The sequence below is a fragment of the Oncorhynchus kisutch genome, linkage group LG2 (genome assembly GCF_002021735.2).
Source record: "Oncorhynchus kisutch isolate 150728-3 linkage group LG2, Okis_V2, whole genome shotgun sequence".
Lineage (NCBI taxonomy): Eukaryota > Metazoa > Chordata > Actinopteri > Salmoniformes > Salmonidae > Oncorhynchus > Oncorhynchus kisutch.
Genome location: NC_034175.2, coordinates 63,475,378 through 63,500,867, shown reverse-complemented (window position 1 = coordinate 63,500,867; position 25,490 = coordinate 63,475,378). Strand labels below are relative to the sequence as shown.

The 25,490-nt window shown below is 44.5% G+C and overlaps 1 protein-coding gene across 1 annotated transcript in view; it reads right to left on the bottom strand.

The window, feature by feature from the left end:
• Nucleotides 1-25,490, bottom strand: part of LOC109904903 (unconventional myosin-XVI-like) — a 139,413-nt gene that overhangs the window by 104,099 nt on the left and 9,824 nt on the right. The window contains 6 exon segments of the mRNA XM_031799765.1: nt 2,241-2,361; nt 7,231-7,378; nt 9,453-9,570; nt 12,294-12,399; nt 17,291-17,418; nt 24,269-24,334. Of these exon segments, the coding sequence (XP_031655625.1) occupies nt 2,241-2,361; nt 7,231-7,378; nt 9,453-9,570; nt 12,294-12,399; nt 17,291-17,418; nt 24,269-24,334 (687 nt within the window).

The window sequence follows — 25,490 nt, the reverse complement described above, 5'->3', positions numbered from 1 at the left end:
TTTGTTTATTATCTAGTTCACTTGCTTTGGCAATGTTAACATATGTTTCCTTTGCCAATAAATCCCTTGAATTGAGGAGAGAGAAAGATAGCCAGCCAGACAGACAGCCAGCCAGCCAGCCAGCCAGACAGACAGAGAGCCACCCGGCCACACTCTCCCTCTAATCTCCTTACCTAACCTTTCACCTTACCTAACATTTCTCCTTACCTAACCTTTCACCTTACCTAACCTTTCTCCTTACCTAACCTTTCACCTTACCTAACCTTTCTCCTTACCTAACCTTTCTCCTTACCTAACCTTTCTCCTTACCTAACCTTTCACCTTACCTAACCTTTCTCCTTACCTAACCTTTCTCCTTACCTAACCTTTCACCTTACCTAACCTTTCTCCTTACCTAACCTTTCTCCTTACCTAACCTTTCTCTTTACTTAACCTTTCTCCTTACAAAACCTTTCACCTTACCTAACCTTTCACCTTACCTAACCTTTCTCCTTACCTAACCTTTCTCCTTACCTAACCTTTCTCCTTACCTAACCTTTCTCCTTACTTAACCTTTCACCTTACCTAACCTTTCTCCTTACCTAACCTTTCTCCTTACCTAACCTTTCTCCTTACTTAACCTTTCTCCTTACCTAACCTTTCTCCTTACCTAACCTTTCTCCTTACCTAACCTTTCTCCTTACTTAACCTTTCACCTTACCTAACCTTTCTCCTTACCTAACCTTTCTCCTTACCTAACCTTTCTCCTTACTTAACCTTTCACCTTACCTAACCTTTCTCCTTACCTAACCTTTCACCTTACCTAACCTTTCTCCTTACCTAACCTTTCACCTTACCTAACCTTTCACCTTACCTAACCTTTCACCTTACCTAACCTTTCTCCTTACTTAACCTTTCTCCTTACCTAACCTTTCTCCTCCAATCTCTTCTTCATCCTTCCTCCCTCTGTCTCTCTCCCTTCCTTCCCCAACCTCTCTCTCTCTCTCTCTCTCTAAACAAAAGTGAAATATACAATACAAAATTAACAGTAAACATTACACTTACAAAAGTAGTTAAGTACAATAGTTAAAGTACAAAAGGGAAAACAAACATACAGATAGGTTTTATTTACAATGGTGTTTGTTCTTCACTGGTTGATCTTTTCTTGTGGCAACAGGTCACACATCGTGCTGCTGTGATGGCACTGTGGAATTTCACCAAATAGATATGGGAGTTGATCAAAATTGGATTTGTTTTCAAATTCTTTATGGGTCAGTGTAATCTGAGGGAAATATTTGTCTCTAGTATGGCCATACACACTTGTTGTTTGTGTCCCTCCCTCCTTCTATCTCTCTCTCTCCCTCTCTCCATACCTCTCTGTCTATACCTCCCTCCCTCCCTCTGTGTGTGTGTTGTGTTAACAGGAGCTGATTTCAGTGTGATAAACCCAGTTATTAGTCACTGTCTGACACTCATACCTTGTTGAGACAGCCCAGAGTCCCAGACAGCACATCCCCAAAGGTCAATCCTCATTAAGAGCCTATGTCTCTCATTTCTCTCCCCCTCTCTACATTGTATAGAGTCCTGCAGTAGGGGAGGAGAAGACATTACCGATAGAGGCTCTTAATGAGGATTGACCTTTGGGTCTGGGCTGTCAGTCGTCCCCCAACAAGAGTTTAGAGACACCCATGGATAGTCTCTCTCTTTCTCTCTCTAACCCCCTCTCTGTCTCACTCTCGCTATCATCCCCCGCCTCTACCCCCCCCCCCTCTCTCCACATGTCAATCTCCCTGTCTATCTCTCCCCCAGGAAGTACCCTTGCCCCCTGCCACCATCCTACAGTATAAGCTGCTGGCTATGGGTGGGATTAAAAGGTGAGATGGTGTCACTCACTGCTGACAGATGCTGACTGGAGTCTATAAATAGATGGTTATAATGTGCTGAGAACACACTCAGACTGTCCTCATACCAGACAAGGGACAGTACAGTCTGTACATACAGTATAGTATACTAACATGCAGGACCATGTGTGACCGTCACATGCAAGCCTGCTTATAAGGTATGTGCACCCACTGACCCACAGATATACACACATACCATGTGTGTGGCAAATTACACATGCAGATACGCACGCACACACACACACACACACACACACACACACACACACACACACACACACACACACACACACACACACACACACACACACACACACACACACACGCACACACGCACACACGCACACAGTGTAATCATACCAGTTTATTGAAGCCCAGTGCTCTGAGGGCCTGTTTGATTGCAGTGAGACGGTCTCTACTCTGAGTTGAGGCAGTGGCCACAGGAGGGGAATCTACTGCTGGAACACCTGCAGTCAGGTACCTAGAGAGAGACAGACACACAGAGAGACAGACACACAGAGAGACAGACACACAGAGAGACAGTCAACATATACTACAGATGATAAACTACAGCACAGAGAAAACCAGCAGTCAGGAATCTAGGGAGACAGACACTAGACAGATCCACTTATCATGCTCTACACTAAAGACATTCTAAACTACCGTAGAGAGAAAACACTCAGATAACTACACACATAGAGAGAGAGAGGAGAGAGTTCGCACATTATAAACATACTGCACTGTATCGATGAGGGACTACAGACATATTATGGACCTGATACAAAAAAGGCAGTGGCTGCAGATTGAAGTTCTCTGGACCTCTCTGCCAGACAGCTGAAGGTGTGAACCTCTCTGCCAGACAGCTGAAGGTGTGAACCTCTCTGCCAGACAGCTGAAGGTCCGAACCTCTCTGCCAGACAGCTGAAGGTGTGAACCTCTCTGCCAGACAGCTGAAGGTTTGAACCTCTCTGCCAGACAGCTGAAGGTTTGAACCTCTCTGCCAGACAGCTGAAGTTCCGAACCTCTCTGCCAGACAGCTGAAGGTTTGAACCTCTCTGCCAGACAGCTGAAGGTTCGAATCTCTCTGCCAGACAGCTGATGGTCCTGAACCTCTCTGCCAGACAGCTGAAGGTCCGAAGCTCTCTGCCAGACAGCTGAAGGTTGAACCTCTCTGCCAGACAGCTGAAGGTCCGAAGCTCTCTCCCTGACAGCTGAAGGTTGAACCTCTCTGCCAGACAGCTGAAGGTCTGAAGCTTCTACACATGTGCAGGATTCTGTACTTCACACACAGTCTCTGCTCTACAGAGAAAAGGCTGCTCTGATGAATGGTGCTCGTTTAATAAAGTTAGATCAAAGCTGAACCAATGTGTGCAAGATCACATAATGCTATAATTATAGAAGGAATATAATAGCATAGTATAATGTTAGTGTAAGACGAAAAAAAATAAAAAAGACAAAAAGACAAAAAACCTGATTTCTAATAAGATTTTAGGCTGATTGCATCAATGGTCTCATTTTTTGCTCACGCGGCAAATATGTGCCACTAGGCAAAATACACTATACAAAAGTATGTGGATACCCCTTCAAATGAGTGGATTCAGCTATTTCAGTCAAACCTGTTGCTGACAGGTGTACAAAATTGAGCAAACAGCTATGCAATCTTCATAGACAAACATTGGCAGTAGAATTACCTTAAGGAAGGACTCAGTGACTTTCAACATGGCACCATCATAGGATGACACCTTTCCAACAAGTCAGTTTGTCAAATTTATGTCCCTATAGCTGCCCTGGTCAACTGTAAGTGCTGATTTTGTGAAGTGGAAACGTCTAGGAGCAACAATGGCTCAGCCACAAAGTGGTAGGCCACACAAGCTCACAGAACGGGACCGTCGAGTGCTGAAGCTCTTAGCGCTTAAAAATGGCCTGTCCTCGTTTGCAACACTCACTACCGAGTTCCAAACTGCCTCCGGAAGCAACGTCAGCACAATAACTGTTCGTCGGGAGCTTCATGAAGCCTAAGATCACCATGAGCAATGCCAAGCATCGGCTGGAGTGGTGTAAAGTTCACCACTATTGGACTCTGGAGCAGTGGAAACAGTGGAAACAGTGGAGTAGTGTTCTCAGGAGTGATGAATCACGCTTCACCATCTGGCAGTCCAACAGACAAATCTGGGTTTGGCGGATGCCAGGAGAACACTACCTGCCCGAATGAATAGTGCCAACTGTAAAGTTTGGTGGAGGAGGAATAATGGTCTGGGGCTGTTTTTCATTGTTCGGGCTAGACCCCTTAGTTCCAATGAAGGGAAATCTTAATGCTACAGCATACAATGACATTCTAGACAATTCTGCCCTTTCCTGTTTCAGCATGACAATCCCCCTGTGCACAAAGCGAGGTCCACACAGAAACCGTTTGTCAGAGCCCTGACCTCAACCCCATCAAACGCCTTTGGGATGAATTTGAATACTGACTGTGAGCCAATCCCAACCACCCAACATCAGTGCACAACCTCACTAATGCTATTGGGGCTGAATGGAAGCAGGTCCTCGCAACAATGTTCCATCATCTAGTGGAAATCCTTCCCAGAAGAGTGGAGGCTGTTATAGCATCAAAGGGGGGACCAACTCCATATTAATGCCCATGATTTTGCAATGAGATGTTTGACGAGCAGGTGTCCACATACTTTGGTAATGTATGTGTTTTGATTGAAACAAAACACAGGTATGCTACAGTTTGTTCACACCATCTGCTCTACAATTTGCACACTGTCCATCCTTCAAAACACCACTGTCGATAACTCAAATGGGCGGCATGCAGATGCTGCATGGATGTTTCACCGGAAAAACTGGATTCATTATATGTGACCATTTGCAGAATCATGCTAAAATCTCATAAGAATTGTTTATTTTTTGTTGTCTTACAGTAACATTATATTATGCTGTTATATTTGGTTCTGTTATGTAGAATACTATCATTATGTCATCTCGTTTAACGTTATTCATGTTATTAAACAAGCAATATTTTCCGGCTGAGCAGCCAAACGAGTAGAGCAGCGACTGTGTGTGAAGTACAGAATCCTGCACATGTGTAGAAGCTTCAGACCTTCAGCTGTCTGGGAGAGAGGTTCGGACCTTCAGCTGTCTGGGAGAAGGTCCGGACCCTCAGCTGTCTGGGAGAGAGATCCGGACCTTCAGCTGTCTGGGAGAAGGTCCGGACCCTCAGCTGTCTGGGAGAGAGGTTCGAACCTTCAGCTGTCTGGGAGAGAGGTTCGGACATTCAGCTGTCTGGGAGAAGGTTCGGACCTTCAGCTGTCTGGGAGAGAGGTTCGGACCTTCAGCTGTCTGGGAGAAGGTTCGTACCTTCAGCTGTCTGGGAGAGAGGTTCGAACCTTCAGCTGTCTGGGAGAAGGTTCGGACCTTCAGCTGTCTGGGAGAGAGGTTCGAACCTTCAGCTGTCTGGGAGAGAGGTTCGAACCTTCAGCTGTCTGGGAGAAGGTTCGGACCTTCAGCTGTCTGGGAGAAGGTCCGGAGAACTTGAATCTGCAGCCAATCCAATCCAAACAAAAACAAAACATACACATCATTTTAGAGCATGTATTTAATAAAGCATGGTTGTTTAGCCAGTGTTCTCAAGCAGTGACTTTTAACCAGTCAGAGCAAATCTCCTCCAGAGAAAGGAAGGGTATTTTGTATTTGTCTTTATTAAGGATCTCTGTTAGTTTCTCCCAAATCAGAAGCTACTCTTCCTCGGCTCCAGCAACATAAAGCCAGTTATATACAATTCTAAATATTACGTGACTATTAATTTCATAACACTTTTCACAACATGTTAAATTTGCCCTCAGGCCACTACTCTACTACCACATATCTACAATACAAAAGTCTGTTCTGGACTTGGGGACTGTGAAGAGACCTCTGGTGGGATGTCTTGGGGGTATGTCTTGGGGGGTGGGGAGGGGGAGAAAGGAGGGTCCCCAAATGGGCTCGTGTTGGAGGGCTTTTGATCACGCACTTTCAGCATTGAGTCAGGGGCTGTAGCGTGTTTACCAGGCTCCAGAACAGCCCATCCAGGTCACTGGATATTAGACTGACTTTCCAGGGGGTTATGCAATACTGACACGCACTACACACGCCTGAATGTACGCATGAGTGCGTGTCTCTCTCTCTCACACACACACCACACACACACACACACACACACACACACGCACACACACACACACACACTTTGACCTTATTCATGTTCGATAACTCTCGCTCTCATGCTTGTAGAACGTAGTATCTCCCATGGGGATCTAAATCATGAGTGTGCGTGTGTAATATAGACACTCATTTCTGCAATCTGCATTACCACTGCATTACCACACTACTTACCACAGCTACAAAGTCATAATCCACCTCCTATTTCTACAGTCTTCTTTAAAATGTGATTTGAAACCCAACCTTAACCATAACCTTAACCACACTTCTAACCTTATGCCTTACCCTAACTTTAAATTAAGACCAAAAAGCACATTTTTTGTTTAAATTATTATTTTTGAAAATATATAGCCCATTTTGACTTTGTGGCTGGACTATCAGTGGAAACCCAGAGATATGGGAGCCCCCCCCTCAGTCACCTGTTAACTAGAGGAAGGGCTGGTGTTGATGTGTTTATCTAGATATCTTCCTATATTACTGTAATCTGCCTGGCCTTATTACCTGTGAGCTAGGACGTTGTTGAGGTACAGACCTGTGAGCTAGGACGTTGTTGGGGTACGGACCTGTGAGCTAGGAAGTTGTTGAGGTACAGACCTGTGAGCTAGGACGTTGTTGGGGTACGGACCTGTGAGCTAGGACGTTGTTGGGGTACGGATCTGTGAGCCAGGACGTTGTTGAGGTACAGACCTGTGAGCTAGGACGTTGTTGGGGTACGGACCTGTGAGCTAGGAAGTTGTTGAGGTACACACCTGTGAGCTAGGACGTTGTTGGGGTACGGACCTGTGAGCTAGGACGTTGTTGGGGTACGGACCTGTGAGCTAGGACGTTGTTGGGGTACGGACCTGTGAGCTAGAACGTTGTTGAGGTACAGACCTGTGAGCTAGGACGTTGTTGAGGTACAGACCTGTGAGACAGGACGTTGTTGGGGTACGGACCTGTGAGCTAGGACGTTGTTGAGGTACGGACCTGTGAGCTAGGATGTTGTTGGGGTACGGACCTGTGAGCTAGAACGTTGTTGAGGTACAGACCTGTGAGCTAGGACGTTGTTGAGGTACAGACCTGTGAGACAGGACGTTGTTGGGGTACGGACCCTGTGAGCTAGGACGTTGTTGAGGTACAGACCTGTGAGCTAGGACGTTGTTGGGGTACGGACCTGTGAGTTAGGACGTTGTTGAGGTACAGGGCACACTTCTCCTCAGGCGACAAGCCTTCAGCCATCAGGTAGAAGATGTTGAAGTTGTGTTGCTGACTAGGCAGGTGGACCACCCGTGACTTCTCTAGCATGTATGTGTATATCCTCGCTAAAAACACACACACACACACACACACACACACACACACACACACACACACACACACACACACACACACGTAACCAGCATTAGGCACACACTCACCTAATGTATATAAAGACCTACAGTATATCACAAACATGAGTACACCCCTCACATTTTTGTAAATATTTGAGTATATCTTTTCATGTGACAACACTGAAGAAATGACACTTTGCTAGTAGTGACTGCACAGCTTGTATAACAGTGTACATTTGCTGTCCTCTCAAAATAACTCAACACACAGCCATTAATGTCTAAACCGCTGGCAACAAAAGTGAGTACACCCCTAAGTGAAAATGTCCAAATTGGGCCCAATTAGCCATTTTCCCTCCCCGGTGTCATGTGACTCGTTAGTATTACAAGGTCTCAGGTGTGAATGGGCAGCAGGTGTGTTAAATTTGGTGTCATCACTCTCACACTCACATACTGACTGGTCACTGGAAGTTCAACATGGCACCTCATGGCAAAGAACTCTCTGAGGAGCTGAAAAAATAATTGTTGCCCTACATAAAGATGGCCTGGGCTATAAGAAGATTGCCAAGACCCTGAAACTGAGCTGCAGCACGGTGGCCAAGACCATACAGCGGTTTAACTGGACAGGTTCCACTCAGAACAGGCCTCACCATGGTCGACCAAAGAAGTTGAGTGCACGTGCTCAGCGTCATATCCAGAGGTTGTCTTTGGGAAATAGACGTATGAGTGCTGCCAGCATTGCTGCAGAGGTTGAAGGGGTGGGGGGTCAGCCTGTCAGTGCTCAGACCATACGCCGTACACTGCATCAAATTGGTCTGCATGACTGTCGTCCCAGAAGGAAGCCTCTTCTAAAGATGATGCACAAGAAGGAAGCCTCTTCTAAAGATGATGCACAAGAAAGCCCACAAACAGTTTGCTGAAGACAAGCAGACTAAGGACATGGATTACTGGAACCATGTCCTGATGAGACCAAGATAAACGTATTTGGTTCAGATGGTGTCAAGCGTGTGTGGCGGCAACCAGGTGAGGAGTACAAAGACAAGTGTGTCTTGCCTACAGTCAAGCATGGTGGTGGGAGTGTCATAGTCTGGGGCTGCATGAGTGCTGCCGGCACTGGGGAGCTACAGTTCATTGAGGGAACAATTAATGCAGAGCATGATCCTCTCCCTTCGGAGACTGGGCCGCCGGGCAGTATTCCAACATAAAGACCCCAAACACACCTCCAAGACGACCACTGCCTTGCTAAAGAGGCTGAGGGTGATGGACTGGCCAAGCATGTCTCCAGACCTAAACCCTATTGAGCATCTGTGGGGCATCCTCAAACGGAAGGTGGAGGAGTGCAAGGTCTCTAACATCCACCAGCTCCGTGATGTCGTCATGGAGGAGTGGAAGAGGACTCCAGTGGCAACCTGTGAAGCTCTGGTGAACTCCATGCCCAAGAGGGTTAAGGCAGTGCTGGAAAATGATGGTGGCCACACAAAATATTGACACTTAGGGGTGTACTTACTTTTGTTGCCAGCGGTTTAGACATTAATGGCTGTGTGTTGAGTTATTTTGAGGGGACAAATTTACACTGTTATACAAGCTGTACACTCACTACTTTACATTGTAGCAAAGTGTCATTTCTTCAGGGTTGTCACATGAAAAGATACACTCAAATATTTACAAAAATGTGAGAGGTGTACTCACTTTTGTGATATACTGTATACAAACCTACGCTACGAGAATTATCCAATGTGTACTCAAGATTCTTAAACACAGACCACAGACCAAATTATTCAAACAAAAAACTTGAGTGACCTTAATTAAAATGCAGCTTTCATACACAGCCATTACGTATGAGTAAATATATCTACCTCAATGTGGTTCAAAGGGGATGACAGACATTAAACGTCGACAGGCTTATTCATAGAGTTATACTCCCCCCTGCTGGCCATACATCAAACTTCCTTTCAATACTGCCAGGATATTATCCATCTGAGTAAACACTGAGTGGTGTAGTTCGTAAACCCCTTTGTTAGTTATAGCACTGCCCCCTGGGTAAAGCTGCAGTTGTGTGTATGTGTACCTCTGAGTAGTGTCCTTCTCTTGTCACAGTACTGCAGGCTGAGGAGTTTGATGAAGCGACTGGAGTTGTCATTTACAGGAGTACTGGCATGACCAAACGCCTCCAGGATACAGTTCACCTACAAGCCACCACAACATACAATTTCTGTTGGCACTGAAATCACACCATAATAATAATAATAATACAATTAATAATAATATACTGTACCATACAACTACCCATATAGACACTGTTCCTTTCTGGACTAAATATACAGTATATACACTGAACAGAAATATCAATGCAACATGTAAAGTGTTGGTCCCACATTTCATAAGCTGAAATAAAAGACCCCAGAAATGTTCCATCCGTACAGAATATTTCTCTCAGATTTTGTTCACAAATGTGTTTATATCCCTGTTAGTGAGCCTTTGCCAAAATAATCAATCCACCTGACAAGAGTAGCAAATCAAGAAGCTGATCAATACACAGGTGCACCTTGTGCTGGGTAAAATACAAGGCCACTATATAATGTGCAGTTTTGTCACACAACACAATGCCACAGATGTCTGAAGTTTTGAGGGACAGTGCAATTGGCATGCTGACTGCATGAATGTCCACCAAAGCTGTTGCCAGAGAATTGAATGTTCATTTCTCTTCCATAAGCTGCTTCTAATGTCGTTTAAGAGAATTTGACAGGTTGTCCAACCAGCCTCACAGCCGCAGATCACGTGTATGGCATTGTGCTGGCAAGCAGTTTGCGGATGGCTATGTTGTGAACAGAGTGCCCCACGGTGGCGGTGAGATTATGGTATGGGCAGATATAAGATACGAATGAACACAATAGCATTTTATCGATGGCAATTTGAATGCACAGATATACCGTGATGAGATCCTGAGGCCCATTGTGGTGCCATTCAACCGCCGTCATGACCTCATGTTTCAGCATGATAATGCACAGTCCCATGTTGCAAGGATCTGTACACATTTCCTGGAAGCTGAAAATGTCCCAGTTCTTCCATGGCCTGCATACTCACCAGACATGTCACTCATTGAGCACGTTCAGGATGCTCTGGATTGACGTTTACGACAGCGTGTTCAAGTTCCCGCGAATATCCAGCAACTTCACAAAGCCATTCAAGAGAAGTGGGACAACATTCCACAGGCCAGTTGTATTGCTTCTTTAATCAGGATAACAGTTTTCATCTGTGCTAACATAATTGCAAAAGGGTTTTCTAATGATCAATTAGCCTTTTAAAATGATAAACTTGGATAAGCTAACACAACGTGTCATTGGAACACAGGAGTGATGGTTGCTGATAATGGGCTTCTGTACGCCCATTTTTTATTTATTTGATTTGATTTATTCTATGTAGATATTCCATAAAAATCAGCAGTTTCCAGCTACAATAGTCTTTTACAACATTAGTATGCAGCAATACATGCGTTAGTGATGGCAGGTTCATAGACGCATAATCGAATTAATGTGAATTTTTTGTGCTCGTTAGGTTCATTGAAGTCCACTGAAGCGAGTGCATGAGTGTGAAATACTGACTGTCACAATAGCACTTCTCACCACCAGAGGGCGATATAGCCCGACTGACTGAGTGTCAGACATTGTCCCTCTGTACTCTCTGAGTAAGAGTTGACCCAGATATATTATCTACCACCAAACCATGAATTTTTCTGCGTACATACAGCTCCACTATGGACAAGCAACAGCTTTTCTATCTTCCCTGTTAAACAATGATGCTTTTTATGTTAAAGTCATCACAGATAGTCCAATGAAACAGTGTCATTGTTTATAATAGGGACTTCTGCTAGGATTTTCAAATAGTGGGAAAGTGTTCACCTTCAAACATTCACTGCAATAAAGATTCCCACGCATGCTAGGCAACAATGTTACATAAAATCTTGAGGTTTCTGACAATATGTCAGTGTAAGGTTGAATGCAATAACAATAGTCCTTCGTCTTGCTAAAGTGCTCTTTTAATCCGATGCTTCCACACAGACTGGTATAATGCTCTATCATTGCAATTGATCACTGAGTATAAAACATTCTCAAACGATGTCCTGTTCATAACGGCTGCTCATATAATGGTTGCTATGGTCATTTCCTGCCCATTGTACTCCTCTATGTGCTGTTTTACAGGGTCAGCCATAGTAGTACAGCGCCCCTGGAGCAAATTAGGGTTACGTGGCTTGTTAAAAGACACACAAACTGATTTCTCAAACCAGCGACCTTTTGGTTACTGGCCCAATGCTCTACCACTAGGCTACCTGACGCCCAGTACACTTTCCACAGAACCCTTTCAGACTTAATACTTGGCCGGTGGCATTTAGATGCTCTCTCCATATGGGCCAATTACAAACACAATGGGTGATCATACAGAACCTAGTGATGGCGATCAAGGAAATTAAAGAACCTGTAACAACCTAGGGGTTTCATGTACAGACCACTGCACTAACACAGATCATTTGGTCCGTGAATACACATCTCGAAACCCTACACCACAGGGACTCTGTAACAGACAGACTGCCTGTCTGTCTGCCTGCCTGTCTACCCTCTCTGGTATTGTGTGTGTCTGGTGATAAAGAGAACAAAGGTCAGTCGCTATCACAGTCCAACCAAGGTGTATGAAAGAAAGCACATACTGGAAGTGTGAGAGATATTCAGCCACTCTTGGAAGACAATAGAAGTTCAATGGAAAATGCCTTTTTATTATAAAAACCTGCGTCTCAGCATTGAAGCCTTCATCAGTGAACATTTTCTATTTAACTTCCATTGTCCTCCATGAGGATGAATCGTTTTAGCACAACCAGGGCCAGGTGCTCAGTCTGTGTGGAGTAACCCAGACTCACGTGCTTCATCCTGGGCTCAAGAGAGAAGCCTTTGGGGTTGGACCTCACTGCCAGGTGTCTCACTATGTGTTTACAGGCCTCCGTCTTCCCAGAACCACTCTCCCCACTGTAGAGAGAGAGACACACACACAGAGAGAATAAAAATAGATTTGTGTGTGTCTGTTTGTGTTCATGCAACGGTGTGAATATCTGTGTATGTGACTGTGTTCATGCAACGGTGTGAATATCTGTGTATGTGACTGTGTCCATGCAGCGGTGTGAATATCTGTGTATGTGACTGTGTTCATGCAACGGTGTGAAAATCTGTGTCTGTGTTCATGCAACGGTGTGAATATCTGTGTATGTGACTGTGTCCATGCAGCGGTGTGAATATCTGTGTCTGTTTGTGTTCATGCAACGGTGTGAATATCTGTGTATGTGACTGTGTTCATGCAACGGTGTGAATATCTGTGTCTGTTTGTGTCCATGCAGCGGTGTTAATATCTGTGTATGTGACTGTGTCCATGCAGCGGTGTGAATATCTGTGTCTGTTTGTGTTCATGCAACGGTGTGAATATCTGTGTATGTGACTGTGTCCATGCAGCGGTGTGAATATCTGTGTATGTGACTGTGTCCATGCAGCGGTGTTAATATCTGTGTATGTGACTGTGTCCATGCAGCGGTGTGAATATCTGTGTCTGTTTGTGTTCATGCAACGGTGTGAATATCTGTGTATGTGACTGTGTCCATGCAGCGGTGTGAATATCTGTGTATGTGACTGTGTCCATGCAGCGGTGTTAATATCTGTGTATGTGACTGTGTCCATGCAGCGGTGTGAATATCTGTGTCTGTTTGTGTTCATGCAACGGTGTGAATATCTGTGTATGTGACTGTGTCCATGCAGCGGTGTGAATATCTGTGTATGTGACTGTGTCCATGGGTGTTTCCAGATTGTTCCTGGTCTCAGATTAATGGATGTGTGCAGTGGAGTGAGTCATCAGGGTGTAGGCTACATCTGTCACCTCCATCTCACTCTTCCACCCACCTGACATCACTCCTCTGGGCTATCCCTTCTCTTTTTCATCCCTCGTTTCCATTCACTTCTCCGTTCAGAACCCTGCAGCTAGCCATTACAATGGTGTTAATTATCAAGTGGACACGATCATAACAACACAGCCTATGGCTATAATGGGGGTGCTCTGTGACTTTTTAGCAACATTTTGTTAGACATGTTCTGTATTCCTTCTAGTGATGGACCTACGGACGTTTATTTGGGTTTATGGAGATGGCAACTGAAGCTAATGGTCATATGTACTCATCATTTAGTTTCTATTCAGGCATCCATCCACTGGGCATCTCACTGTGGTCATTCAGGTTAGGTTGATCCATCCACTGGGCATCTCACTGTGGTCATTCAGGTTAGGTTGATCCATCCACTGGGCATCTCACTGTGGTCATTCAGGTTAGGTTGATCCATCCACTGGGCATCTCACTGTGGTCATTCAGGTTAGGTTGATCTGTCCACTGGGCATCTCACTGTGGTCATTCAGGTTAGGTGGATCCATCCACTGGGCATCTCACCGAGGTCATTCAGGTTAGGTGGACTGTGGTGAAGTACACTACTCTGCTCCATGGGGGACTTGAACTAACAGTTAGGTTGACTGTAAGGCCTGTCTAACTACAGAACATGGACACAAATACACACACACGCACAGAGAGCAGAGACCAGCTATGTATCACTTAGCAGATGGCTTACGAAGGTCATTTAAGCCCCCACTAATGACGGCGCTGTGTGTGTGACTTTGAGTGTGTGTGCATCATTTAGTTCTCCTACTAATGACGGCGCTGTGTGTGTGACTTTGAGTGTGTGTGTGTGCAACATTTAGTTCTCCTACTAATGACGGCACAGTGTGTGTGTGTGCATCATTTAGTTCTCCTACTAATGACGGCGCTGTGTGTGTGACTTTGAGTGTGTGTGTGTGCATCATTTAGTTCTCCTACTAATGACGGCACAGTGTGTGTGTGTGCATCATTTAGTTCTCCTACTAATGACGGCACTGTGTGTGTGTGCATCACTTAGTTCTCCTACTAATGACGGCGCTGTGTGTGTGACTTTGAGTGTGTGTGTGTGCATCATTTAGTTCTCCTACTAATGACGGCACTGTGTGTGTGACTTTGAGTGTGTGTGTGTGCATCATTTAGTTCTCCTACTAATGACGGCACAGTGTGTGTGTGTGCATCATTTAGTTCTCCTACTAATGACGGCGCTGTGTGTGTGACTTTGAGTGTGTGTGTGTGCATCATTTAGTTCTCCTACTAATGACGGCACAGTGTGTGTGTGTGCATCATTTAGTTCTCCTACTAATGACGGCACTGTGTGTGTGTGCATCACTTAGTTCTCCTACTAATGACGGCGCTGTGTGTGTGTGCATCACTTAGTTCTCCTACTAATGACAGCGCTGTGTGTGTGACTTTGAGTGTGTGTGTGTGCATCATTTAGTTCTCCTACTAATGACGGCACTGTGTGTGTGTGCATCACTTAGTTCTCCTACTAATGACAGCGCTGTGTGTGTGACTTTGAGTGTGTGTGTGTGCATCATTTAGTTCTCCTACTAATGACGGCACTGTGTGTGTGTGCATCACTTAGTTCTCCTACTAATGACGGCGCTGTGTGTGTGTGCATCACTTAGTTCTCCTACTAATGACAGCGCTGTGTGTGTGACTTTGAGTGTGTGTGTGTGCATCATTTAGTTCTCCTACTAATGACGGCACTGTGTGTGTGTGCATCACTTAGTTCTCCTACTAATGACAGCGCTGTGTGTGTGACTTTGAGTGTGTGTGTGTGCATCATTTAGTTCTCCTACTAATGACGGCACTGTGTGTGTGTGCATCACTTAGTTCTCCTACTAATGACGGCGCTGTGTGTGTGTGCATCACTTCGTTCTCCTACTAATGACAGCGCTGTGTGTGTGACTTTGAGTGTGTGTGTGTGCATCATTTAGTTCTCCTACTAATGACGGCACTGTGTGTGTGACTTTGAGTGTGTGTGTGTGCATCATTTAGTTCTCCTACTAATGACGGCACAGTGTGTGTGTGTGCATCATTTAGTTCTCCTACTAATGACGGCGCTGTGTGTGTGACTTTGAGTGTGTGTGTGTGCATCATTTAGTTCTCCTACTAATGACGGCACAGTGTGTGTGTGTGCATCATTTAGTTCTCCTACTAATGACGGCACTGTGTGTATGTGCATCACTTAGTTCTCCTACTAATGACGGCGCTGTGTGTGTGACTTTGAGTGTGTGTGTGTGCATCATTTAGTTCTCCTACTAATGACGGCACAGTGTGTGTGTGTGCATCATTTAGTTCTCCTACTAATGACGGCGCTGTGTGTGTGACTTTGAGTGTGTGTGTGTGCATCATTTAGTTCTCCTACTAATGACGGCACAGTGTGTGTGTGTGCATCATTTAGTTCTCCTACTAATGACGGCACTGTGTGTGTGTGCATCACTTAGTTCTCCTACTAATGACGGCGCTGTGTGTGTGACTTTGAGTGTGTGTGTGTGCATCATTTAGTTCTCCTACTAATGACGGCACTGTGTGTGTGTGCATCACTTAGTTCTCCTACTAATGACGGCGCTGTGTGTGTGACTTTGAGTGTGTGTGTGTGCATCATTTAGTTCTCCTACTAATGACGGCACAGTGTGTGTGTGTGCATCACTTAGTTCTCCTACTAATGACAGCGCTGTGTGTGTGACTTTGAGTGTGTGTGTGTGTGCATCATTTAGTTCTCCTACTAATGACGCACTGTGTGTGTGTGCATCACTTAGTTCTCCTACTAATGACGGCGTTGTGTGTGTGACTTTGAGTGTGTGTGTGTGCATCATTTAGTTCTCCTACTAATGACGGCGCTGAGAGTTTGACTTTGAGTGTGTGTGTGTGCATCATTTAGTTCTCCTACTAATGACGGCGCTGTGTGTGTGACTTTGAGTGTGTGTGTGTGCATCATTTAGTTCTCCTACTAATGACGGCACTGTGTGTGTGTGCATCACTTAGTTCTCCTACTAATGACAGCGCTGTGTGTGTGACTTTGAGTGTGTGTGTGTGTGCATCATTTAGTTCTCCTACTAATGACGCACTGTGTGTGTGTGCATCACTTAGTTCTCCTACTAATGACGGCGCTGTGTGTGTGACTTTGAGTGTGTGTGTGTGCATCATTTAGTTCTCCTACTAATGACGGCGCTGAGAGTTTGAAGTCCAGAGTCGTTTACCCCTCTTTTATTTACATGGCTTTATTGTGTGTGTGTGTGTGTGTGTGTGTGTGTGTGTATGTGTGTGTGTGTGTGTGTGTGTGTGGTGTATGTGTGTGTGTGTTTATACCCTGACCTTGAGGGACCTAACATTTTGACTGCTTCCAGCTCAGTGGAGTATGGAGACTGTATATGAGGTGTGTATATGAGGTGTGTGTGTGTGTGTGTGTGTGTGTGTGTGTGTGTGTGTGTGTGTGTGTGTGTGTGTGTGTGTGTGTGTGTGTGTGTGTGTGTGTGTGTGTGTGTGTGTGTGTGTGTGTGTGTGTGTGTGTGTGTGTGTGTGTGTGTAATGGATAGCTGGCGGCCGAAGTGCATTAACTCACTACCAGATCCACTGTGACTCAGCGGGAACGGCGATGGAGAGCCGGAACGGGATTTAATTGCAATCAGGAAGCTGCCTCCGTCCAGCCAGGGACAAAGAAAAGAGCAGGCTGCGCCAAAGCTCCCAGAACCATTAATCTCTCTGGAAGCACTTAACTGACCTGCCGGGGTGGGTTTGGGGTGACAAATTGGGCAGTGGCCCTTACTTCACCATTCACCTACTCTAAATCATTAACTGACTCTCAATCATTAACTGACTCTAAATTTAACTGATTGGAGGTAATGATCTGAATGAAATACTAATGCTTTCTCACAGAAGTGATACTGGCACTTGTTTAGTGATTGTGTGCAGGTTTGCACATGTGCATGCATTTGAATATGTGTGTTTACCTGAGGATGAAGCATTGTGGGCGTCGCTCCTGCAGCATCATGTGGTAGGCCCTCTCTGCTGAGGAGAAGATGTGAGGAGGCAGAGAGGAGCACAAACGCCCTGAAGAACTCAGATACAACTGACTCACCTGATAGAGAGAGGTATAGACAGAGAGAAAGAGGGAGAGATAGAGAGAGAGAGAGAGAGAGAGAGAGAGAGAGAGAGAGAGAGAGAGGTATAAACAGAGAGAGGGAGAGAGAGATAGAGAGAGGTATAGACAGAGAGAAAGAGGGAGGGAGGGAGGGAGGGAGGGAGGGAGGGAGGGAGGGAGGGAGGGAGGGAGGGAGGGAGGGAGGGAGGGAGGGAGGGAGGGAGGGAGGGAGGGGGAGAGAGAGAGAGAGAGAGAGAGAGGTATAGACAGAGAGAAAGAGAACACATGGTGAATCACTAAAACAATACAGAAATACACTACGGAAAAAGAAGGAACAGCACGTCAGAAATCAGCTCAATGTAATTGAAGAATCCATAGTCTCTAACCACTTCTGGGAAAATTGGAAAACACTAAACAAACAACAACACAGAAAAATTATCTATCCAAAATGGAGATGTATGGGTAAACCACTTCTCCAATCTTTTTGGCTCTATAACAAAGAATAAAGAGCAAAAACATATACATGATCAAATACAAATCTTAGAATCAACTATTAAAGACTACCAGAACCCACTGGATTCTCCAATTACCTTGAACGAGTTACAGGACAAAATAAAAACCCTCCAACCCAAAAAGGCATGTGGTGTTGATGGTATCCTTAATGAAATGATCAAATATACAGACAACAAATTCCAATTGGCTATACTAAAACTCTTTAACATCATCCTTAGCTCTGGCATCTTCCCCAATATTTGGAACCAAGGACTGATCACCCCAATCCACAAAAGTGGAGACAGATGACCCCAATAACTACAGTGGAATATGCGTCAAGAGCAACCTTGGGAAAATCCTCTGCATTATCATTAACAGCAGACTCATACATTTCCTCAATGAAAACAATGTACTGAGCAAATGTCAAATTGGCTTTTTACCAAATTACCATACAACAGATCATGTATTCACCCTGCACACCCTAATTGACAACCAAACAAAACAAAACAAAGGCAAAGTCTTCTCATGCTTTGTTGATTTCAAAAAGTTGATTTCAATTTGGCATGAGGGTCTGCTATACAAATTGATGGAAAGTGGTGTTGGGAGTAAAACATACGACATTATAAAATCCATGTACACAAACAACAAGTGTGCGGTTAAAATAGGCAAAAAAACACACATTTCTTCACACAGGGCCGTGGGATGAGACAGGGATGCAGCTTAAGCCCCACCCTCTTCAACATATATATCAACGAATTGGCAAGGGCACTAGAAAAGTCTGCAGCACCCGGCCTCACCCTACAAGAATCTGAAGTCAAATGTCTACTGTTTGCTGATGATCTGGTGCTTCTGTCACCAACCAAGAAGGGCCTACAGCAGCACCTAGATCTTCTGCACAGATTCTGCCAGACCTGGGCCCTGACAGTAAATCTCAGTAATACCAAAATAATGGTGTTCCAAAAAAGGTTCAGTCGCAAGGACCACAAATACAAATTCCATCTAGACACCATTGCCCTAGAGCACACAAAAAACTCTACATACCTCGGCCTAAAACATCAACTTTCACAAAGCTGTGAAAGATCTGAGAGACAAGGCAAGAAGGGCATAGAATTCTATGCCATCAACCAATATTTTACAAAATGGGACAAACACCAAATTGAGACTCTGCATGCAGAATTCTGCAAAAATATCATCAGTGTACAATGTAGAACACCAAATAATGCATGCAGAGCAGAATTAGGCTGATGCCCACTAATGATCAAAATCCAGAAAAGAGACGTTCAATTCTACAACCACCTAAAAGGAAGCGATTCCCAAACCTTCCATAACAAAGCCATCGCCTACAGAGAGATGAACCTGGAGAAGAGTACCCTAAGCAAGCTGGTCCTGGGGCTCTGTGGGGTGTGTTTGTTTTGTGAACAGAGCCCCAGGACCAGCTTGCTAGGGGACTCTCCCAAGACAGCAACACAATTAAATCCAACCAAATCATGAGAAAACAAAAAGATAATTACTTGACACATTGGAAAGAATTAACAAAAAAACAGAGCAAACTAGAATGCTATTTGGCCCTAAACAGAGAGTACACAGTGGCAGAATACCTGACCACTGTGACTGACCCAAAATTAAGGAAAGCTTTGACTATGTACAGACTCAGTGAGCATAGCCTTGCTATTGAGAAAGGCCGCCGTAGGCAGACATGGCTCTCAAGAGAAGATAGGCTATGTGCTCACTGCCCACAAAATGAGGTGGAAACTGAGCTGCACTTCCTAACCTCCTGCCCAATGTATGACCATATTAGAGACACATACTTCCCTCAGATTACACAGATCCACAAAGAATTTGAAAACAACCCCAATTTTGATAAACTCTCATATCTACTGGGTGAAATTCCACAGTGTGCCATCACAGCAGCAAGATTTGTGACCTGTTGCCACAAGAAAAGGTCAACCAGTGGAGAACAAACACCATTGTAAATACAACCCATATTTATGCTTATTTATTTTCCCTTGTGTACTTTAACTATATGCACATTGTTACAACACTGTATATAGACATAATATGACATTTGTAATGTCTTTATTGTTTTGAAACTTCTGTATGTGTAATGTTTACTGTTTTGATTGTTTATTTCACTTTGTATATTATCTACTTCACTTGCTTTGGCAATGTAAATATACAATATGTTTCCCATGCCAATAAAGCCCTTTGAATTGAATTGAGAGAGACAGAGTCAGAGAGAGCGAGAGAGAGTCAGGGAGAGAGAGAGAGAGTAAGGGAGAGAGAGTCAGATAGAGAGAGGGAGAGAGTCAGAGAGAGGGAGAGATTCAGAGAGAGAGAGAGAGATTCAGAGAGATGTAGAGAGTCAGAGAGAGAGAGAGTCACAGAGAGAGAGAGAGAGGGAGAGAATCAGAGAGAGGGAGAGATTCAGAGAGAGAGAGTCAGAGAGAGGGAGTCAGAGAGAGAGAGTCAGAGAGAGAGAGAAAGAGGGATAAAAGAGAGAACAGAAGAATTTAGAGAGCATAGTGTTAAAGCCCATTCTTAACACACACACACCTTACAAAAAAGGATACTAAATCCTGCCTCACACCTAGTGTTGTGTGTTTCAAGGATTTCTGTGGCACTAATCATGTTCAGAATAGCATGGCTTCTGTCCACTCCTGTACAAGCCTGAGCCACATCAAACACTACATCCAATGCCCACAAGCAATACATTAACTATCCCCCCCCCAAAACCCAACTCATATTAAAAACATTCACCAGTCCAGCAACCCACCTCACTACCCTGCCTAGGCCTTGCCACAGTACCAAACCCAGCTTCAAATACCTCACTACCCTGCCTAGGCCTTGCCACAGTAACAAACCCGGCCGCTGGTTCCTTTACCAAGCCAGCCTCAAACAACCCCAAACTTCTGCCCCATCACCTAGCAGATATGAGTGGGCACCGTGGGCACTGGGGTTGGAGGGGAAGAGAGGATGGAGGTTGTTTTTGGGGTAGAGTGACAGATGTCAGCTGGTGACAGCCGGTTAACAGTGTTTCACACATGTTGTGACATATATCCCTCTCACTCTCTCAGGTGGAGAGTGTGGCAAGGCAGGCAGGATGTGTTAAAATCAGCCAGGTCAATGATGCAAGTCAATTATCGACGCACATCCATGTGACATAAAAGCCGTCCACTAGAGGCTACAGTGAGCACTGTTACGTTAAAGTAGGTTTTGCTCCGTCTTTGTGGACAGGGATGGCGGATGGCTGTAAGCATCTCGCTCTTATTCCAAAGTGCAAATTCAATGATAGAAAGATGTTTTTGATATCTCAAACGTTAACCCTTACCTTAACCATTCAGAGATAATATCTAACCTTAAGATTTCTGAGATTTGCCGAAACTTAACCCTAACCTTAAAAATGTGAAGTTAATGCCTAAACTTAACACTAAACACTTTGGAATTTGACGTTTGCAACAACTTCGAAATTTGACGTTTGAGAAACAATGATGAATGTTTAATTCTGATGTGAGACTGGGAGAGCTAGTTGATTAAATTCAGTCAGATTTGACGTACAGATTTGGGGTGTGATAGCACTGACAGGGTAGTTGGGCATCTCTCCAAACCCAGCTCGGGGTACCCCAATCCCCCCCCAAAAAACACACACACACACTCCATTAGGGCAGTGGGCAGAGTGATGATAGTTATCTGGTTGTATTGTATATCTTCAGACAGTGAGAACAGCTTGTCCCCCTGATGGAACTGTTCAGCTATCATGGCCATTTTAGCCACACAAGGCAGGTTATGGCAGACACACCACATGCGAGGTACGTCAGACATAGACTACCACTTAGCCTGTGTCAGACATAGACTACCACTTAGCCTGTGTCAGACATAGACTACCACTTAGCCTGTGTCAGACATAGCCTACCACGTAGCCTGTGTCAGACATAGCCTACCACGTAGCCTGTGTCAGACATAGACTACCACTTAGCCTGTGTCAGACATAGACTACCACTTAGTCTGTGTCAGACATAGACTACCACCTAGCTTGTGACAGACATAGCCTACCACTTAGCTTGTGACAGACATAGACTACCACTTAGCCTGTGTCAGACATAGCCTACCACTTAGCCTGTGTCAGACATAGACTCCCACTTGGCCTGTGTCAGACATAGCCTACCACTTAGCCTGTGTCAGACATAGACTACCACTTAGCCTGTGTCAGCCTACCACGTAGCCTGTGTCAGACTTAGCCTACCACTTAGCCTGTGTCAGACATAGACTACCACTCAGCCTGTGTCAGACATAGCCTACCACTTAGCCTGTGTCAGACATAGACTACCACTTAGCCCATGGCAGACATAGCCTACCACTTAGCCTGTGTCAGACATAGACTACCACGTAGCCTGTGTCAGACATAGACTACCACTTAGCCTGTGTCAGACATAGACTACCACTTAGCCTGTGTCAGATATAGACTACCACTTAGCCTGTGTCAGACATAGACTACCACTTAGCCTGTGTCAGACATAGCCTACAACTTAGCCTGTGTCAGACATAGACTACCACTTAGCCTGTGTCAGCCTACCACGTAGCCTGTGTCAGACTTAGCCTACCACTTAGCCTGTGTCAGACATAGACTACCACTCAGCCTGTGTCAGACATAGCCTACCACTTAGCCTGTGTCAGACATAGACTACCACTTAGCCTGTGTCAGACATAGCCTACCACTTAGCCCATGGCAGACATAGCCTACCACTTAGCCTGTGTCAGACATAGACTACCACGTAGCCTGTGTCAGACATAGACTACCACTTAGCCTGTGTCAGACATAGACTACCACTTAGCCTGTGTCAGATATAGACTACCACTTAGCCTGTGTCAGACATAGCCTACAACTTAGCCTGTGTCAGACATAGCCTACCACTTAGCCTGTGTCAGACATAGACCAGCATGTGGAAAGCCTGTGTCAGACATAGACTAGCATGTGGAAAGCCTGTGTCAGACATAGACTAGCATGTGGAAAGCCTGTGTCAGACATAGACTAGTGTGACAGGTTAAACACACACACACACACACACACACACACACACACACACACACACACACACACACACACACACACACACACACACACACACACACACACACACACACACACACACACACACACACACACACACTTATAGTGTACAATACATTCAGTCACACACTCTCCATGACTGACAAGATATAGTTAAAGTCAGAAGTTTACATACACTTAGGTTGGAGTCATTAAAACTTGTTTTTCAACCACTCCACAAATTTCTTGTTAACAAACCTATAGATTTGGCAAGTTGGTTAGGACATCTACTTTGTGCATTACACAAGTCATTTTTCCCAAAATTGTTTACAGACAGATTATTTCACTTATAATTCACTGTATCACAATTCCAGTTGGTCAGAAGTTTACATACACTAAGTTGACCGTGCCTTTAAACAGCTTGGAAAATTCTTTTGACATCATTTGAGTCAATTGGAGGTGTACCTGTGGATGTATTTCAAGGCCTATCTTCAAACTCAGTGCCTCTTTGCTTGACATCATGGGAAAATCAAAAGAAATCAGCCAAGACCTCAGTAAAATAATTCTGGTTCATCCTTGGGAGCAATTTCCAAATGCCTGAAGGTACCACGTTCATCTGTACAAACAATAGTAAGCAAGTATAAACACCATGAGACCACGCAGCCGTCATACCGCTCAGGAAGGAGATGCGTTCTGTCTCCTAGAGATGAATGTACTTTGGTGCAAAAAGTACAAATCAATCCCAGAACAACAGCAAAGGACCTTGTGAAGATGGAGGAAACAGGTACAAAATATTTTATATCCACAGTAAAACGAGTCCTATATCAACATAACCTGAAAGGCCGCTCAGCAAGGAAGAAGCCACTGCTCCAAAACTGCCATAAAAAAGACATACTACGGTTTGCAACTGCACATGGGGACAAAGATTGTACTTTTTGGAGAAATGTCCTCGGGTCTGATGAAACAAAAATAGAACTGTTTGGCCACAATGACCTTCGTTATGTTTGGAGGAAAAGGGGGATGTTTGCAAGCCGAAGAACACCATCCCAACCGTGAAGCATGGGTGTGGCAGCATCATGTTGTGGGGGTGCTTTTCTGCTGTGATTGGGGGTCCCATAGGGCAGCGCACCATTGGCCCAGTGTCGCCGGGTTTGGCCCAGGGTAGGCCGTCATTGTAAATAAGATTTTGTTCCTAACTGACTTGCTTAGTTCTAAAAAGGTTGCATTTAAAAAATATTTGTACAAAGAAAATGGTGAGTACCGATGTTTTGTGGCCCCCACCCCTGCTGTAGTGTGTAGTGAGATACTCACCAGTGTAGAGTAGATGGGGAGGTCTTTGTTCGGATTGACCAGGAGGAGAATGTGTCCGATGTAGGTCTGAAAAAAACAGGCCTTATTTTACATCACCTGTAGAAATGTAAAGTGAGAGAGAGCTTCTATTCCATGGACAAATAAATAAATACACAATGAAATATTGTAACATCAATGGAGGGGTATACAGTCCCCAGAGTTTGGTTTAGGGCATCACTGTGTGCTCTTGAACTGAGGCATGTCTGGTCAAACTACCAGCCACTGGGGTTAACACAGAAGTCCACCTAGACCATGTAATAGGCCTAATGTCTGTAATCAAGTTGTAGCACAAAGCCCCATCTCTCATGGAGCCTGAAGGTCATGTTAGGACTAAGAACTAAATCCCTTCCCCAAACACACTAAGAGTTGGAGAGGCTTTCCAGGCCCTCAGCACTACTGCTATGTTAGCCAATTGAGCTAACTGATGATAGCATCTCATCAGTCAGAGAGAGAGAGGACCAGGGGTAATGTAACCTAACTGCTCAAACCATTCATCCAACTATGACATCAACGCTGAGTTTATGATGTTGTTATAAAGACAATGTTGTATAGGCTTCATGATGGTGTCAAAGGGAACCGTGTCTCACAGCCAAGGGATGTGATAGGTAGGCACAGGAGGGATTCATATAGGTGAACAATTCTATATCTACGGGTGCACTTCATCTGAAGAGCTGAAACCAACTAACTGAAATACTGTGCCTTCTGTGTAAGAAAGCCTGCCAAAAAAAGGTGATTGCAATATACTATCCCCGTAAACAGGAGGTGTCAGGAAGATAGCCTGTTATCCCAAATGTTCTATCACATTACCATATTATTCTGGCCCAAAATGACTCAATACATGAATATGTGCCTTCCAAATCACAAGACGTGGGCTAAATATCAAGAAAAGAAAACTGGAAAATAAACATCACAATAAATACATCAGTAAACATGACAATAAATACGTCAATTAATATGACAATAAATACGTCAATAAACACAACAATAAATACATCAATAAATACGTCAATAAACATGACAATAAATACATCAATAAACATGACAATAACTACATCACTAAACACGACAATAAATACATAAATAAATATGTCAATAAACATGACAATAAATACATCAGTAAACATGACAATAAATACATCAGTAAACATGACAATAAATACGTCAATAAACATGACAATAAATA